Below are 19,861 nucleotides of genomic sequence, written 5' to 3' on the forward strand. Positions count from 1 at the left end.
CTCATAGTTAATAACACATCTGATCCTTCTGTCTTCTCATAGTTAATACCACATCTGATCCCTCTGTCTTCTCATAGTTAATAACACATCTGATCCTTCTGTATTCTCATAGATAATACCATATCTGATCCTTCTGTCTTCTCATAGTTAATACCATATCTGATCCTTCTGTCTTCTCATAGTTAATACCATATCTGATCCTTCTGTCTTCTCATAGTTAATACCATATCTGATCCTTCTGTCTTCTTATAGTTAATACCATATCTGATCATTCTGTCTTCTCATAGTTAATACCACATCTGATCCTTCTGTCTTCTCATAGTTAATACCACATCTGATCCTTCTGTCTTCTCATAGTTAATACCACATCTGATCCTTCTGTCTTCTCATAGTTAATACCATATCTGATCCCTCTGTCTTCTCATAGTTAATACCATATCTGATCCTTCTGTCATAGTTAACACCACATCTGATCCCTCTGTCTTCTCATAGTTAATACCATATCTGATCCCTCTGTCTTCTCATAGTAAATACCATATCTGATCCTTCTGTCTTCTCATAGTTAATACCATATCTGATCCCTCTGTCTTCTCATAGTTAATACCACATCTGATCCTTCTGTCTTCTCATAGTTAATACCACATCTGATCCTTCTGTCTTCTCATAGTTAATACCGTATCTGATCCCTCTGTCTTCTCATAGGTAATACCGTATCTGATGCCTCTGTCTTCTCATAGTTAATACCATATCTGATCCTTCTGTCTTCTCATAGTTAATACCATATCTGATCCTTCTGTCTTCTCATAGTTAATACCATATCTGATCCTTCTGTCTTCTCATAGTTAATACCATATCTGATCCTTCTGTCTTCTCATAGTTAATACCATATCTGATCATTCTGTCTTCTCATAGTTAATACCATATCTGATCCTTCTGTCTTCTCATAGTTAATACCACATCTGATCCCTCTGTCTTCTCATAGTTAATAACACATCCGATCCTTCTGTCTTCTCATAGTTAATACCATATCTGATCCTTCTGTCTTCTCATAGTTAATACAACATCTGATCCTTCTGTCTTCTCATAGTTAATACCACATCTGATCCTTCTGTCTTCTCATAGTTAATACCATATCTGATCCTTCTGTCTTCTCATAGTTAATACCACATCTGATCCTTCTGTCTTCTCATAGTTAATACCATATCTGATCCCTCTGTCTTCTCATAGTTAATACCACATCTGATCCTTCTGTCTTCTCATAGTTAATACCATATCTGATCCCTCTGTCTTCTCATAGTTAATACCACATCTGATCCCTCTGTCTTCTCATAGTTAATACCACATCTGATCCCTCTGTCTTATCATAGTTAATACCACATCTGATCCCTCTGTCTTCTCATAGTTAATACCGTATCTGATCATTCTGTCTTCTCAAAGTTAATACCATATCTGATCCCTCTGTCTTCTCATAGTTAATACCACATCTGATCCCTCTGTCTTCTCATAGTTAATACCACATCTTATCCCTCTGTCTTCTCATAGTTAATACCATATCTGATCCCTCTGTCTTCTCATAGTTAATACCGTATCTGATCCTTCTGTCATAGTTAATACCACATCTGATCCCTCTGTCTTCTCATAGTTAATACCACAGCTGATCCCTCTGTCTTCTCATAGTTAATACCACATCTGATCCTTCTGTCTTCTCATAGTTAATACCATATCTGATCCCTCTGTCTTCTCATAGTTAATACCATATCTGATCCTTCTGTCATAGTTAATACCACATCTGATGCTTCTGTCTTCTCATAGGTAATACCGTATCTGATGCCTCTGTCTTCTCATAGGTAATACCGTATCTGATGCCTCTGTCTTCTCATAGTTAATACCATATCTGATCATTCTGTCTTCTCATAGTTAATACCATATCTGATCCTTCTGTCTTCTCATAGTTAATACCACATCTGATCCCTCTGTCTTCTCATAGTTAATAACACATCTGATCCTTCTGTCTTCTCATAGTTAATACCATATCTGATCCTTCTGTCTTCTCATAGTTAATACCATATCTGATCCTTCTGTCTTCTCATAGTTAATACCATATCTGATCCTTCTGTCTTCTCATAGTTAATACCATATCTGATCCTTCTGTCTTCTCATAGTTAATACCACATCTGATCCTTCTGTCTTCTCATAGTTAATACCATATCTGATCCCTCTGTCTTCTCATAGTTAATACCACATCTGATCCTTCTGTCTTCTCATAGTTAATACCATATCTGATCCCTCTGTCTTCTCATAGTTAATACCACATCTGATCCTTCTGTCTTCTCATAGTTAATACAATATCTAATCCTTCTGTCTTCTCATAGTTAATACCATATCTGATCCTTCTGTCTTCTCATAGTTAATACCATATCTGATCATTCTGTCTTCTCATAGTTAATACCACATCTGATCCCTCTGTCTTCGCATAGTTAATACCACATCTGATCCCTCTGTCTTCTCATAGTTAATACCACATCTGATCCCTCTGTCTTCTCATAGTTAATACCACATCTGATCCCTCTGTCTTCTCATAGTTAATACCACATCTGATCCCTCTGTCTTCTCATAGTTAATACCGTATCTGATCCTTCTGTCTTCTCAAAGTTAATACCATATCTGATCCCTCTGTCTTCTCATAGTTAATACCACATCTGATCCCTCTGTCTTCTCATAGTTAATACCACATCTGATCCCTCTGTCTTCTCATAGTTAATACCACATCTGATCCCTCTGTCTTCTCATAGTTAATACCGTATCTGATCCTTCTGTCATAGTTAATACCATATCTGATCCTTCTGTCTTCTCATAGTTAATACCACATCTGATCCCTCTGTCTTCTCAAAGTTAATACCATATCTGATCCCTCTGTCTTCTCAAAGTTAATACCATATCTGATCCCTCTGTCTTCTCATAGTTAATACCATATCTGATCCCTCTGTCTTCTCATAGTTAATACCACATCTGATCCCTCTGTCTTCTCATAGTTAATACCACATCTGATCCCTCTGTCTTCTCATAGTTAATACCGTATCTGATCCTTCTGTCATAGTTAATACCATATCTGATCCTTCTGTCTTCTCATAGTTAATACCACATCTGATCCCTCTGTCTTCTCATAGTTAATACCACATCTGATCATTCTGTCTTCTCATAGTTAATACCACATCTGATCCTTCTGTCTTCTCATAGTTAATACCACATCTGATCCCTCTGTCTTCGCATAGTTAATACTACATCTGATCCCTCTGTCTTCTCATAGGTAATACCGTATCTGATGCCTCTGTCTTCTCATAGTTAATACCATATCTGATCATTCTGTCTTCTCATAGTTAATACCATATCTGATCCTTCTGTCTTCTCATAGTTAATACCACATCTGATCCCTCTGTCTTCTCATAGTTAATAACACATCTGATCCTTCTGTCTTCTCATAGTTAATACCATATCTGATCCTTCTGTCTTCTCATAGTTAATACCATATCTGATCCTTCTGTCTTCTCATAGTTAATACCATATCTGATCATTCTGTCTTCTCATAGTTAATACCATATCTGATCCTTCTGTCTTCTCATAGTTAATACCACATCTGATCCCTCTGTCTTCTCATAGTTAATACCATATCTGATCCTTCTGTCTTCTCATAGTTAATACCACATCTGATCCCTCTGTCTTCTCATAGTTAATAACACATCCGATCCTTCTGTCTTCTCATAGTTAATACCACATCCGATCCCTCTGTCTTCTCAAAGTTAATACCATATCTGATCCCTCTGTCTTCTCATAGTTAATACCGTATCTGATCCTTCTGTCTTCTCATAGTTAATACCATATCTGATCCTTCTGTCTTCTCAAAGTTAATACCATATCTGATCCCTCTGTCTTCTCATAGTTAATACCACATCTGATCCCTCTGTCTTCTCATAGTTAATACCACATCTGATCCCTCTGTCTTCTCATAGTTAATACCGTATCTGATCCTTCTGTCATAGTTAATACCATATCTGATCCTTCTGTCTTCTCATAGTTAATACCACATCTGATCCCTCTGTCTTCTCATAGTTAATACCACATCTGATCATTCTGTCTTCTCATAGTTAATACCACATCTGATCCTTCTGTCTTCTCATAGTTAATACCACATCTGATCCCTCTGTCTTCGCATAGTTAATACTACATCTGATCCCTCTGTCTTCTCATAGGTAATACCGTATCTGATGCCTCTGTCTTCTCATAGTTAATACCATATCTGATCATTCTGTCTTCTCATAGTTAATACCATATCTGATCCTTCTGTCTTCTCATAGTTAATACCACATCTGATCCCTCTGTCTTCTCATAGTTAATAACACATCTGATCCTTCTGTCTTCTCATAGTTAATACCATATCTGATCCTTCTGTCTTCTCATAGTTAATACCATATCTGATCCTTCTGTCTTCTCATAGTTAATACCATATCTGATCATTCTGTCTTCTCATAGTTAATACCATATCTGATCCTTCTGTCTTCTCATAGTTAATACCACATCTGATCCCTCTGTCTTCTCATAGTTAATAACACATCCGATCCTTCTGTCTTCTCATAGTTAATACCATATCTGATCCCTCTGTCTTCTCATAGTTAATACCATATCTGATCCTTCTGTCTTCTCATAGTTAATACCATATCTGATCCTTCTGTCTTCTCATAGTTAATACCACATCTGATCCTTCTGTCTTCTCATAGTTAATACAATATCTAATCCTTCTGTCTTCTCATAGTTAATACCATATCTGATCCTTCTGTCTTCTCATAGTTAATACCATATCTGATCATTCTGTCTTCTCATAGTTAATACCATATCTGATCCTTCTGTCTTCTGATAGTTAATACCACATCTGATCCTTCTGTCTTCTCATAGTTAATACCACATCTGATCCCTCTGTCTTCGCATAGTTAATACCACATCTGATCCCTCTGTCTTCTCATAGTTAATACCACATCTTATCCCTCTGTCTTCTCATAGTTAATACCACATCTGATCCCTCTGTCTTCTCATAGTTAATACCACATCTGATCCCTCTGTCTTCTCATAGTTAATACCGTATCTGATCCTTCTGTCATAGTTAATACCATATCTGATCCTTCTGTCTTCTCATAGTTAATACCACATCTGATCCCTCTGTCTTCTCATAGTTAATACCACATCTGATCCCTCTGTCTTCTCATAGTTAATACCGTATCTGATCCTTCTGTCATAGTTAATACCATATCTGATCCTTCTGTCTTCTCATAGTTAATACCACATCTGATCCCTCTGTCTTCTCAAAGTTAATACCATATCTGATCCCTCTGTCTTCTCATAGTTAATACCGTATCTGATCCTTCTGTCTTCTCATAGTTAATACCATATCTGATCCTTCTGTCTTCTCAAAGTTAATACCATATCTGATCCCTCTGTCTTCTCATAGTTAATACCACATCTGATCCCTCTGTCTTCTCATAGTTAATACCACATCTGATCCCTCTGTCTTCTCATAGTTAATACCGTATCTGATCCTTCTGTCATAGTTAATACCATATCTGATCCTTCTGTCTTCTCATAGTTAATACCACATCTGATCCCTCTGTCTTCTCATAGTTAATACCACATCTGATCCTTCTGTCTTCTCATAGTTAATACCACATCTGATCCCTCTGTCTTCGCATAGTTAATACCACATCTGATCCCTCTGTCTTCTCATAGTTAATACCACATCTGATCCTTCTGTCTTCTCATAGTTAATACCACATCTGATCCTTCTGTCCTCTCATAGTTAATACCACATCTGATCATTCTGTCTTCTCATAGTTAATACCATATCTGATCCTTCTGTCTTCTCATAGTTAATACCACATCTGATCATTCTGTCTTCTCATAGTTAATACCATATCTGATCCCTCTGTCTTCTCATAGTTAATACCACATCTGAACCCTCTGTCTTCTCATAGTTAATACCACATCTGATCCTTCTGTCTTCTCATAGTTAATACCACATCTGATCCCTCTGTCTTCTCATAGTTAATACCACATCTGATCCTTCTGTCTTCTCATAGTTAATACCACATCTGATCCCTCTGTCTTCGCATAGTTAATACTACATCTGATCCCTCTGTCTTCTCATAGTTAATACCATATCTGATCCCTCTGTCTTCTCATAGTTAATACCACATCTGATCCTTCTGTCCTCTCATAGTTAATACCACATCTGATCATTCTGTCTTCTCATAGTTAATACCATATCTGATCCTTCTGTCTTCTCATAGTTAATACCACATCTGATCATTCTGTCTTCTCATAGTTAATACCATATCTGATCCCTCTGTCTTCTCATAGTTAATACCACATCTGAATCCTCTGTCTTCTCATAGTTAATACCACATCTGATCCTTCTATCTTCTCATAGTTAATACCACATCTGATCATTCTGTCTTCTCATAGTTAATACCATATCTGATCCTTCTGTCATAGTTAATACCATATCTGATCCCTCTGTCTTCTCATAGTTAATACCGTATCTGATCCTTCTGTCTTCTCATAGTTAATACCATATCTGATCCTTCTGTCTTCTCAAAGTTAATACCATATCTGATCCCTCTGTCTTCTCATAGTTAATATCACATCTGATCCCTCTGTCTTCTCATAGTTAATACCGTATCTGATCCTTCTGTCATAGTTAATACCATATCTGATCCTTCTGTCTTCTCATAGTTAATACCACATCTGATCCCTCTGTCTTCTCATAGTTAATACCACATCTGATCATTCTGTCTTCTCATAGTTAATACCACATCTGATCCTTCTGTCTTCTCATAGTTAATACCACATCTGATCCCTCTGTCTTCGCATAGTTAATACTACATCTGATCCCTCTGTCTTCTCATAGGTAATACCGTATCTGATGCCTCTGTCTTCTCATAGTTAATACCATATCTGATCATTCTGTCTTCTCATAGTTAATACCATATCTGATCCTTCTGTCTTCTCATAGTTAATACCACATCTGATCCCTCTGTCTTCTCATAGTTAATAACACATCTGATCCTTCTGTCTTCTCATAGTTAATACCATATCTGATCCTTCTGTCTTCTCATAGTTAATACCATATCTGATCCTTCTGTCTTCTCATAGTTAATACCACATCTGATCCCTCTGTCTTCTCATAGTTAATAACACATCTGATCCTTCTGTCTTCTCATAGTTAATACCATATCTGATCCTTCTGTCTTCTCATAGTTAATACCATATCTGATCCTTCTGTCTTCTCATAGTTAATACCATATCTGATCATTCTGTCTTCTCATAGTTAATACCATATCTGATCATTCTGTCTTCTCATAGTTAATACCACATCTGATCCCTCTGTCTTCTCATAGTTAATACCATATCTGATCCTTCTGTCTTCTCGTAGTTAATACCACATCTGATCCCTCTGTCTTCTCATAGTTAATAACACATCCGATCCTTCTGTCTTCTCATAGTTAATACCACATCTGATCCCTCTGTCTTCTCAAAGTTAATACCATATCTGATCCCTCTGTCTTCTCATAGTTAATACCGTATCTGATCCTTCTGTCTTCTCATAGTTAATACCATATCTGATCCTTCTGTCTTCTCAAAGTTAATACCATATCTGATCCCTCTGTCTTCTCATAGTTAATACCACATCTGATCCCTCTGTCTTCTCATAGTTAATACCACATCTGATCCCTCTGTCTTCTCATAGTTAATACCGTATCTGATCCTTCTGTCATAGTTAATACCATATCTGATCCTTCTGTCTTCTCATAGTTAATACCACATCTGATCCCTCTGTCTTCTCATAGTTAATACCACATCTGATCATTCTGTCTTCTCATAGTTAATACCACATCTGATCCTTCTGTCTTCTCATAGTTAATACCACATCTGATCCCTCTGTCTTCGCATAGTTAATACTACATCTGATCCCTCTGTCTTCTCATAGGTAATACCGTATCTGATGCCTCTGTCTTCTCATAGTTAATACCATATCTGATCATTCTGTCTTCTCATAGTTAATACCATATCTGATCCTTCTGTCTTCTCATAGTTAATACCACATCTGATCCCTCTGTCTTCTCATAGTTAATAACACATCTGATCCTTCTGTCTTCTCATAGTTAATACCATATCTGATCCTTCTGTCTTCTCATAGTTAATACCATATCTGATCCTTCTGTCTTCTCATAGTTAATACCATATCTGATCCTTCTGTCTTCTCATAGTTAATACCACATCTGATCCTTCTGTCTTCTCATAGTTAATACAATATCTAATCCTTCTGTCTTCTCATAGTTAATACCATATCTGATCCTTCTGTCTTCTCATAGTTAATACCATATCTGATCATTCTGTCTTCTCATAGTTAATACCATATCTGATCCTTCTGTCTTCTCATAGTTAATACCACATCTGATCCTTCTGTCTTCTCATAGTTAATACCACATCTGATCCCTCTGTCTTCGCATAGTTAATACCACATCTGATCCCTCTGTCTTCTCATAGTTAATAACACATCTTATCCCTCTGTCTTCTCATAGTTAATACCACATCTGATCCCTCTGTCTTCTCATAGTTAATACCATATCTGATCCTTCTGTCTTCTCAAAGTTAATACCATATCTGATCCCTCTGTCTTCTCATAGTTAATACCACATCTGATCCCTCTGTCTTCTCATAGTTAATACCACATCTGATCCCTCTGTCTTCTCATAGTTAATACCGTATCTGATCCTTCTGTCATAGTTAATACCATATCTGATCCTTCTGTCTTCTCATAGTTAATACCACATCTGATCCCTCTGTCTTCTCAAAGTTAATACCATATCTGATCCCTCTGTCTTCTCATAGTTAATACCGTATCTGATCCTTCTGTCTTCTCATAGTTAATACCATATCTGATCCTTCTGTCTTCTCAAAGTTAATACCATATCTGATCCCTCTGTCTTCTCATAGTTAATACCACATCTGATCCCTCTGTCTTCTCATAGTTAATACCACATCTGATCCCTCTGTCTTCTCATAGTTAATACCGTATCTGATCCTTCTGTCATAGTTAATACCATATCTGATCCTTCTGTCTTCTCATAGTTAATACCACATCTGATCCCTCTGTCTTCTCAAAGTTAATACCATATCTGATCCCTCTGTCTTCTCATAGTTAATACCGTATCTGATCCTTCTGTCTTCTCATAGTTAATACCATATCTGATCCTTCTGTCTTCTCAAAGTTAATACCATATCTGATCCCTCTGTCTTCTCATAGTTAATACCACATCTGATCCCTCTGTCTTCTCATAGTTAATACCACATCTGATCCCTCTGTCTTCTCATAGTTAATACCGTATCTGATCCTTCTGTCATAGTTAATACCATATCTGATCCTTCTGTCTTCTCATAGTTAATACCACATCTGATCCCTCTGTCTTCTCATAGTTAATACCACATCTGATCCTTCTGTCTTCTCATAGTTAATACCACATCTGATCCCTCTGTCTTCGCATAGTTAATACCACATCTGATCCCTCTGTCTTCTCATAGTTAATACCACATCTGATCCTTCTGTCTTCTCATAGTTAATACCACATCTGATCCTTCTGTCCTCTCATAGTTAATACCACATCTGATCATTCTGTCTTCTCATAGTTAATACCATATCTGATCCTTCTGTCTTCTCATAGTTAATACCACATCTGATCATTCTGTCTTCTCATAGTTAATACCATATCTGATCCCTCTGTCTTCTCATAGTTAATACCACATCTGAACCCTCTGTCTTCTCATAGTTAATACCACATCTGATCCTTCTGTCTTCTCATAGTTAATACCACATCTGATCCCTCTGTCTTGTCATAGTTAATACCACATCTGATCCTTCTGTCTTCTCATAGTTAATACCACATCTGATCCCTCTGTCTTCGCATAGTTAATACTACATCTGATCCCTCTGTCTTCTCATAGTTAATACCATATCTGATCCCTCTGTCTTCTCATAGTTAATACCACATCTGATCCCTCTGTCTTCTCATAGTTAATACCACATCTGATCCCTCTGTCTTCTCATAGTTAATACCGTATCTGATCCTTCTGTCATCTCATAGTTAATACCACATCTGATCATTCTGTCTTCTCATAGTTAATACCATATCTGATCCCTCTGTCTTCTCATAGTTAATACCACATCTGAACCCTCTGTCTTCTCATAGTTAATACCACATCTGATCCTTCTATCTTCTCATAGTTAATACCACATCTGATCATTCTGTCTTCTCATAGTTAATACCATATCTGATCCTTCTGTCATAGTTAATACCACATCTGATCCCTCTGTCTTCTCATAGTTAATACCACATCTGATCCCTCTGTCTTCTCATAGTTAATACCATATCTGATCCTTCTGTCTTCTCATAGTTAATACCATATCTGATCATTCTGTCTTCTTATAGTTAATACCATATCTGATCCTTCTGTCTTCTCATAGTTAATACCATATCTGATCATTCTGTCTTCTCATAGTTAATACCATATCTGATCATTCTGTCTTCTCATAGTTAATACCATATCTGACCATTCTGTCTTCTCATAGTTAATACCATATCTGATCCTTCTGTCTTCTCATAGTTAATACCATATCTGATCCCTCTGTCTTCTCATAGTTAATACCACATCTGATCCTTCTGTCTTCTCATAGTTAATACCACATCTGATCCTTCTGTCTTCTCATAGTTAATACCATATCTGATCATTCTGTCTTCTCATAGTTAATACCACATCTGATCCCTCTGTCTTCTCATAGTTAATACCACATCTGATCCTTCTGTCTTCTCATAGTTAATACCACATCTGATCCTTCTGTCTTCTCATAGTTAATACCATATCTGATCCCTCTGTCTTCTCATAGTTAATACCACATCTGATCCTTCTGTCTTCTCATAGTTAATACCACATCTGATCCTTCTGTCTTCTCATAGTTAATACCATATCTGATCATTCTGTCTTCTCATAGTTAATACCACATCTGATCCCTCTGTCTTCTCATAGTTAATAACACATCTGATCCTTCTGTCTTCTCATAGTTAATACCACATCTGATCCTTCTGTCTTCTCATAGTTAATACCATATCTGATCCTTCTGTCTTCTCATAGTGAATACCATATCTGATCCTTCTGTCTTCTAATAGTTAATAACACATCTGATCCTTCTGTCTTCTCATAGTTAATACCACATCTGATCCTTCTGTCTTCTCATAGTTAATACCATATCTGATCCCTCTGTCTTCTCATAGTTAATACCACATCTGATCCTTCTGTCTTCTCATAGTTAATACCACATCTGATCCTTCTGTCTTCTCATAGTTAATACCACATCTGATGGCAATTATTAAACCCTTATATGTCTATCTTACTCAACAGTAATACAACAGTCCCAGAGGTTACCGCTATGTCATATTCAACTGTCGACGGAATGTTGGAGTCTGCCGAAGGCTTCATTGCTTTGGGACTTTAATAAAACTGAGAGAATCCCTGCTGTCTCAACCTGGACAGACCTCCTGTGTATTCTGCTACTGTGTGTGTATTCTGCTACTGTGAAGTGTGTGTGTGTGTGTGTGTGTGTGTGTGTGTGTGTGTGTGTGTGTGTGTGTGTGTGTGTGTGTGTGTGTGTGTGTGTGTGTGTGTGTGTGTGTGTGTGTGTGTGTGTGAGGGACTGAGCAGCAGAGACACCAGACCTCCTGTGTATTCTGCTACTGTGAACTGTGTATTCTGCTACTGTGAAGTGTGTATTATGCTACTGTGAAGTGTGTGTGTGTGTGTGTGTGGTGAGGGACTGAGCAGCGGAGACACCAGACCTCCTGGAAGGCCTTAGCTCCAGCCAACCCCTGATGACTTCATTATCCTAATCATCACATTAATGGGCTATGAATCATCACTGCTCGAACTCTGAAATATGGGTGGGGGAGGGGGAGAGAGAGACAGACAGACAGACAGACAGACAGACAGAGAGAGAGACAGAGAGAGAGAAAGAGAGAGACAGAGAGAGACAGAGAGAGACAGAGAGAGACAGAGAGAGACAGAGAGAGACAGAGAGAGAGACAGAGAGAGAGAGAGAGACAGACAGACAGAGAGAGAGACAGAGAGAGAGACAGAGAGAGAGAGACAGAGAGAGAGAGAGATCTAACCGCTGCCAGAGTTAAGGACACATTCAGTTGATGATACTGGCCTGGCACCATGGCACTGTGATGGGGAATTATTATGACAAGATTTATTAACTGACCTAGGATGTGTTGTTTGAATTATTCTACATCATACTCTGCTTGTAACAACTGACTAGAGATCAGCAGTTAAACCTTTTCTCAATAGGGGGTGCTGTTTGTCTTTGTAATAATTTCGTTCCCAAATGAAACTGCCTCGTACTCAATTCTTGCTCGTACAATATGCATATTATTATTACTATTGGATAGAAAACACTCTAAAACCGTTTGAATTATATCTGTGAGTAAAACAGAACTCGAGTTGGAGCAATTTTCCTATGAGGATGTGAGAAATCTGAAATCTGCAGGCTGTTCTGAGGTCGGTTTATTAATTTGCATGTCTCTGACTCTGTATTTAAACTGACTCTAGATCAGTATTGGGTGGATCTACATTCTCAGTGCTGTATTTAAACTGACTCTAGATCAGTATTGGATGGATCTACATTCTCAGTGCTGTGTTTAAACTGACTCTAGATCAGTATTGGATGGATCTACATTCTCAGTGCTGTATTTAAACTGACTCCAGATCAGTATTGGGTGGATCTACATTCTCAGTGCTGTATTTAAACTGACTCTAGATCAGTATTGGGTGGATCTACATTCTCAGTGCTGTATTTAAACTGACTCTAGATCAGTATTGGGTGGATCTACATTCTCAGTGCTGTATTTAAACTGACTCTAGATCAGTATTGGGTGGATCTACATTCTCAGTGCTGTATTTAAACTGACTCCAGATCAGTATTGGGTCCACGTACGTTTTCGCTGTTGTGGTCTGTCTCGCTGGGGCAGCCGAAGAGTTCTCGTCTCAGGAGGTTCCCGTCGTACTCCAGGAAGGTTAAGTACAGGTTCCGGAAGAACTCGACATGCTTGTTCTTCACTCTCAGCTTCTTAGGAGAGTTCCAATGGATCACCTGGAGGGGAGGAACGGGGGAGAGAGAGAGGGAGGAAGAGAGACAGAGATGACAGGACAGTCAGAGAGACAGAGATGACAGGACAGTCAGAGAGACAGAGATGACAGGACAGTCAGAGAGACAGAGATGACAGAGATGACAGGACAGTCAGAGAGACAGAGATGACAGAGATGACAGGACAGTCAGAGAGACAGAGATGACAGGCCAGTCAGAGAGACAGAGATGACAGAGATGACAGGACAGTCAGAGAGATAGAGATGACAGGACAGTCAGAGAGACAGAGATGACAGGACAGTCAGAGAGACAGAGATGACAGGACAGTCAGAGAGACAGAGATGACAGAGATGACAGGACAGTCAGAGAGACAGAGATGACAGGCCAGTCAGAGAGACGGAGATGACAGGACAGTCAGAGAGACGGAGATGACAGGACAGTCAGAGAGACAGAGATGACAGGCGAGTCAGAGAGACAGAGATGACAGGCCAGTCAGAGAGACAGAGATGACAGGCCAGTCAGAGAGACAGAGATGACAGGCCAGTCAGAGAGACAGAGATGACAGGCCAGTCAGAGAGACAGAGATGACAGGCCAGTCAGAGAGACAGAGATGACAGGCCAGTCAGAGAGACAGAGATGACAGGCCAGTCAGAGAGACAGAGATGACAGGCCAGTCAGAGAGACAGAGATGACAGGCCAGTCAGAGAGACAGAGATGACAGGCCAGTCAGAGAGACAGAGAGACAGAGAGACAGGCCAGTCAGAGAGAGTAGAAGCATCTGGTGGGAGCAGGGGGTATGATGCCGACATTACGCTGCTGTCACACACACACACACACACACACACACACACACACACACACACACACACACACACACACACACACAGAAGGGGCCTGGAAACAGCTGCTATCTGTGTGTGAGATGCTCAACTCACCTTGAGGTCTGAAACATCTTTGTAGCACTTCTCAGAGCGGGTGTGGTCTGACAGCTGGACGTTCCAGAAGCAGGGCAGCTGGTGAACCAGGAAGGGGTTCTGTTTGATCACGGCGTTGAAGATGTCCTGCAGACACACACACAACCTTACAGATCAGACCTTAGTGTAGATAACAGATAGAGAGATCAGACCTTAGTGTAGATAACAGATAGAGAGACCAGACCTTACAGATCAGACCTTCGTGTAGATAACAGATAGAGAGACCAGACCTTACAGATCAGACCTTCGTGTAGATAACAGATAGATAGAAACTTACAGATCAGACCTTAGTGTAGATAACAGATAGAGAGAACACACAGATCAGACCATAGTTTAGATAACAGATAGAGAGACCAGACCTTACAGATCAGGCCTTCGTGTAGATAACAGATAGAGACCAGACCTTACAGATCAGACCTTAGTGTAGATAACAGATAGAGAGAACTTACAGATCAGACCTTAGTGTAGATAACCGATAGAGAGATCAGACCTTAGTGTAGATAACAGATAGAGAGAACATACAGATCAGACCTTAGTGTAGATAACAGATATAGACTAGACCTTACAGACCAGACCTTAGTGTAGATAACAGATACAGACTAGACCTTACAGACCAGGCCTTAGTGTAGATAACAGATAGAGAGACCAGACCTTACAGATCAGACCTTAGTGTAGATAACAGATATAGACTAGACCTTACAGACCAGACCTTAGTGTAGATAACAGATACAGACTAGACCTTACAGACCAGACCTTAGTGTAGATAACAGATAGAGAGACCAGACCTTACAGATCAGACCTTAGTGTAGATAACAGATATAGACTAGACCTTACAGACCAGACCTTAGTGTAGATAACAGATAGAGAGACCAGACCTTACAGATCAGAATTTACTGCAGATTACATAGACGGGGGGGACCTGATCCTAGATCATAATGAATCAGATTACATAGACAGAGGGGGACCTGATCCTAGATTATAATGAATCAGATTACATAGACAGGGGGGGACCTGATCCTAGATCATACTGAATCAGATTACATAGACAGGGGGACCTGATCCTAGATTATAAGGAATCAGATTACATAGACAGGGGGGGACCTGATCCTAGATCATACTGAATCAGATTACATAGACAGGGGGGGGGGGGGACCTGATCCTAGATCATAATGAATCAGATTACATAGACAGGGGGGGGTCTGATCCTAGATCATAATGAATCAGATTACATAGGCAGGGGGGGACCTGATCCTAGATCATACTGAATCAGATTACATAGACAGGGGGGACCTGATCCTAGATCATACTGAATCAGATTACATAGACAGGGGGGGACCTGATCCTAGATTATAATGAATCAGATTACATAGACAGGGGGGACCTGATCCTAGATCATAATGAATCAGATTACATAGACAGGGGGGACCTGATCCTAGATCATAATGAATCAGATTACATAGACAGGGGGGGACCTGATCCTAGATTATAATGAATCAGATTACATAGACAGGGGGGACCTGATCCTAGATCATAATGAATCAGATTACATAGGCAGGGGGGGGGCCTGATCCTAGATCATAATGAATCAGATTACATAGACAGAGGGGACCTGATCCTAGATCATAATGAATCAGATTACATAGACAGGGGGGGACCTGATCAAAGATCATAATGAATCAGATTACATAGACAGGGGGGGGGGGGGGGGGGACCTGATCCTAGATCATAATGAATCAGATTACATAGACAGAGGGGACCTGATCCTAGATCATAATGAATCAGATTACATAGACAGGGGGGACCTGATCCTAGATCATAATGAATCAGATTACATAGACAGAGGGGACCTGATCCTAGATCATAATGAATCAGATTACATAGACAGGGGGGACCTGATCCTAGATTATAATGAATCAGATTACATAGACAGGGGGACCTGATCCTAGATTATAATGAATCAGATTAAACTCTTCTCCATAGGTGAAACAGACACTGTCTTGGTACTGTTGTGGAAATTCATACTGAGAGAGACTTTGTCATTTCTTTAAACAATCATCTTTATTAATTATCGATTAATTATTGGCAATAATGAGACGAGTCAACCCAAGACTCTGGACTGTTGGGCCGAGCAGCCAAACCTGATAATGTAAACCAGAGATCTTATGTTGGACATCTAAAAAATGCTTAGTCGTGGCTGGTTCCACCCCTCCCATGCTGATCGGGGGGCATCATAAAGCCACCTTGGTTCATGTCCTTGTTATCTACACAGGATGTTGTTTTACCACCAACCCGGCTTAGTTTCCCAGATGCCAGGATGATGAGACAGTGAGGGATTGTTCTAAACTCTTCCAGGCTAACTTTATCTCCAGTCACACACCCCACATCTTGTCCCCAGGCTATCTCTATCTCTAGTCACATCTCGTCTCCAGTCTCATCTTGTCTCCAGTCTCATCTTGTCTCCAGTCTCATCTTGTCTCCAGTCTCATCTCGTCTCCAGTCTCATCTCGTCTCCAGTCTCATCTCGTCTCCAGTCTCATCTCGTCTCCAGTCTCATCTCGTCTCCAGTCTCATCTCGTCTCCAGTCACATCTCGTCTCCAGTCACATCTCGTCTCCAGTCTCCAGTCTCATCTCGTCTCCAGTCTCATCTCGTCTCCAGTCTCATCTCGTCTCCAGTCACATCTCGTCTCCAGTCTCATCTCGTCTCCAGTCTCATCTCGTCTCCAGTCTCATCTCGTCTCCAGTCTCATCTTAAATCGTAATTTAATTCATAATTGTTCTATCACAGTACCTGTAATGTTATCAGCGTGGCTATATCTGTACGATTACATCTCTAATGTAAGAACAATCCTCAAACACAATAGCTGCTGTCAGACACTTCAAGGGCTTTCTTTAATAGAAGCTCTGACAGAGACAGTATTGGACTAGGTTTTCTCTGACAGAGATCTTGCTGGTTCAGAGACAGTATTTGACTAGGTTTTCTCTGACTGAGATCTTGCTGGTTCAGAGACAGTATTTGACTAGGTTTTCTCTGACTGAGATCTTGCTGGTTTCAGAGACAGTATTTGACTAGGTTTTCTCTGACAGAGACAGTATTTGACTAGGTTTTCTCTGACAGAGACAGTATTTGACTAGGTTTTCTCTAACAGAGATAGTATTTGACTAGGTTTTCTCTGACTGAGATCTTGCTGGTTTCAGAGACAGTATTGGACTAGGTTTTCTCTAACAGAGATAGTATTTGACTAGGTTTTCTCTGACTGAGATCTTGCTCTAACAGAGACAGTATTTGACTAGGTTTTCTCTGACTGAGATCTTGCTCTAACAGAGACAGTATTTGACTAGGTTTTCTCTAACAGAGACAGTATTGGACTAGGTTTTCTCTGACTGAGATCTTGCTGGTTCAGAGACAGTATTTGACTAGGTTTTCTCTGACTGAGATCTTGCTGGTTCAGAGACAGTATTGGACTAGGTTTTCTCTGACAGAGACAGTATTTGACTAGGTTTTCTCTGACTGAGATCTTGCTGGTTTCAGAGACAGTATTTGACTAGGTTTTCTCTGACAGAGATAGTATTTAACTAGGTTTTCTCTGACTGAGATCTTGCTCTAACAGAGACAGTATTGGACTAGGTTTTCTCTGACAGAGATAGTATTTGACTAGGTTTTCTCTGACTGAGATCTTGCTCTGACAGAGACAGTATTTGACTAGGTTTTCTCTGACTGAGATCTTGCTGGTTCAGAGACAGTATTTGACTAGGTTTTCTCTAACAGAGACAGTATTTGACTAGGTTTTCTCTGGCTGAGATCTTGCTGGTTCAGAGACAGTATTTGACTAGGTTTTCTCTGACAGAGATCTTGCTGGTTCAGAGACAGTATTTGACTAGGTTTTCTCTGACTGAGATCTTGCTCTAACAGAGATAGTATTTAACTAGGTTTTCTCTGACTGAGATCTTGCTCTAACAGAGACAGTATTTGACTAGGTTTTCTCTGACTGAGATCTTGCTCTAACAGAGACAGTATTTGACTAGGTTTTCTCTGACTGAGATCTTGCTGGTTCAGAGACAGTGTATATTCTCCTAATAGGAGACATTCTAAAGCTTGTTCTTATTCTCATAATGAACGGAGTGGTGAAGAGGGGGGAACAGCTGATTGGAGAGTTGAACGGAACACTAAAACACTTTTGGAATCTTCACAAATTCCAAACTACAATACATTCCAGAACTACAATACATTCCAGAACTACAATACATTACAGAACTACAATACATTCCGGGAACTACAACACATTCCAGAACTACAACACATTCCAGAACTACAATACATTACAGAACTACAATACATTCCAGAACTACAACACATTCCAGAACTACAACACATTCCAGAACTACAACACATTCCAGAACTACATCACATTCCAGAACTACAACATATTCCAGAACTACAATACATTCCAGAACTACAACACATTCCAGAACTACAACACATTCCAGAACTACAACACATTCCAGAACTACAACACATTCCAGAACTACAATACATTCCAGAACTACAATACATTCCAGAACTACAACACATTCCAGAACTACAACACATTCCAGAACTACAATACATTCCAGAACTACAACATATTCCAGAACTACAATACATTCCAGAACTACAATACATTCCAGAACTACAATACATTCCAGAACTACATCACATTCCAGAACTACAACATATTCCAGAACTACAATACATTCCAGAACTACAACACATTCCAGAACTACAACACATTCCAGAACTACAACACATTCCAGAACTACAATACATTCCAGAACTACAACACATTCCAGAACTTTATTTAGTGAAGATTTAAATGACAACATGGTAAACGTGCCGGTCATTAACATGATCTGGAAGCAGCTGTTAAATAAACTCCTTGGTGTTTCATTACCATAAAATACTGACGTCTGAACTGTAATAATCCAACTGTTTTAATGGTGAACTTCAAATAGTTCAATACAAGATGTGTTTATGAATCTGTGTGTGTGTGTGTGTGTGTGTGTGTGTGTGTGTATGTGTATGTGTATGTGTATGTGTGGGTGTGTGTATGTGTGTGTGTGTGTGTGTGTGTGTGTGCGTGTGTGCGTGTGCGTGTGTGTGTGTGTGTGTGTGTTACCTGGTCAGCCAGTGATGTAGACAACATGCTCATCAGTTCTCTCTCTGCTGTCAGTCTCCACATCTGTTCCCACCGCAGCTTCCTGAGTCGGTCCAGCAGCAACAAGATCACACCTGGAACAGAGGTCACATGACTTAACAGTCCCAATCAGCAGCAAGATCACATCGGGAACAGAGGTCACATGACTTAACAGCCCCAATCAGCAGCAAGATCACACCGGGAACAGAGGTCACATGACTTAAGAGTCCCAATCAACAGGTTAACTACCTGAATTAACAGTAATGTCTAACTGTGAGGTAGCAGAGGGAACTTGGGTGGCTGGAGCCTTTGCTAACTTCCAGAGCCTTCCTCTGACACCGCCTGGTATAGATGTCCTGGATGGCAGGAAGCTTGGCCCCAGTGATGTACTGGGCCGTACGCTCTACCCTCTGTAGCGCCTTACGGTCGGATGCCGAGCAGTTGCCATACCAACCGGTCAGGATGCTCTCGATGG

The 19,861-nt window shown here is 39.8% G+C and overlaps 1 protein-coding gene across 2 annotated transcripts in view; it reads right to left on the reverse strand.

Moving 5' to 3' along the window:
- large1 (LARGE xylosyl- and glucuronyltransferase 1) overlaps positions 1–19,861 on the reverse strand; it is a 202,398-nt gene that overhangs the window by 42,581 nt on the left and 139,956 nt on the right. For both annotated transcript variants that reach the window (XM_055906053.1, XM_055906052.1), the window contains exons 8-10: positions 19,369–19,481; positions 14,176–14,301; positions 13,091–13,246 (exon numbers count right to left, since the gene is read on the reverse strand). In XM_055906053.1, the coding sequence (XP_055762028.1) occupies positions 13,091–13,246; positions 14,176–14,301; positions 19,369–19,481 (395 nt within the window). The remainder of the gene's footprint in view (positions 1–13,090; positions 13,247–14,175; positions 14,302–19,368; positions 19,482–19,861) is intronic.

The sequence above is a fragment of the Salvelinus fontinalis genome, chromosome 39 (assembly GCF_029448725.1).
Source record: "Salvelinus fontinalis isolate EN_2023a chromosome 39, ASM2944872v1, whole genome shotgun sequence".
Lineage (NCBI taxonomy): Eukaryota > Metazoa > Chordata > Actinopteri > Salmoniformes > Salmonidae > Salvelinus > Salvelinus fontinalis.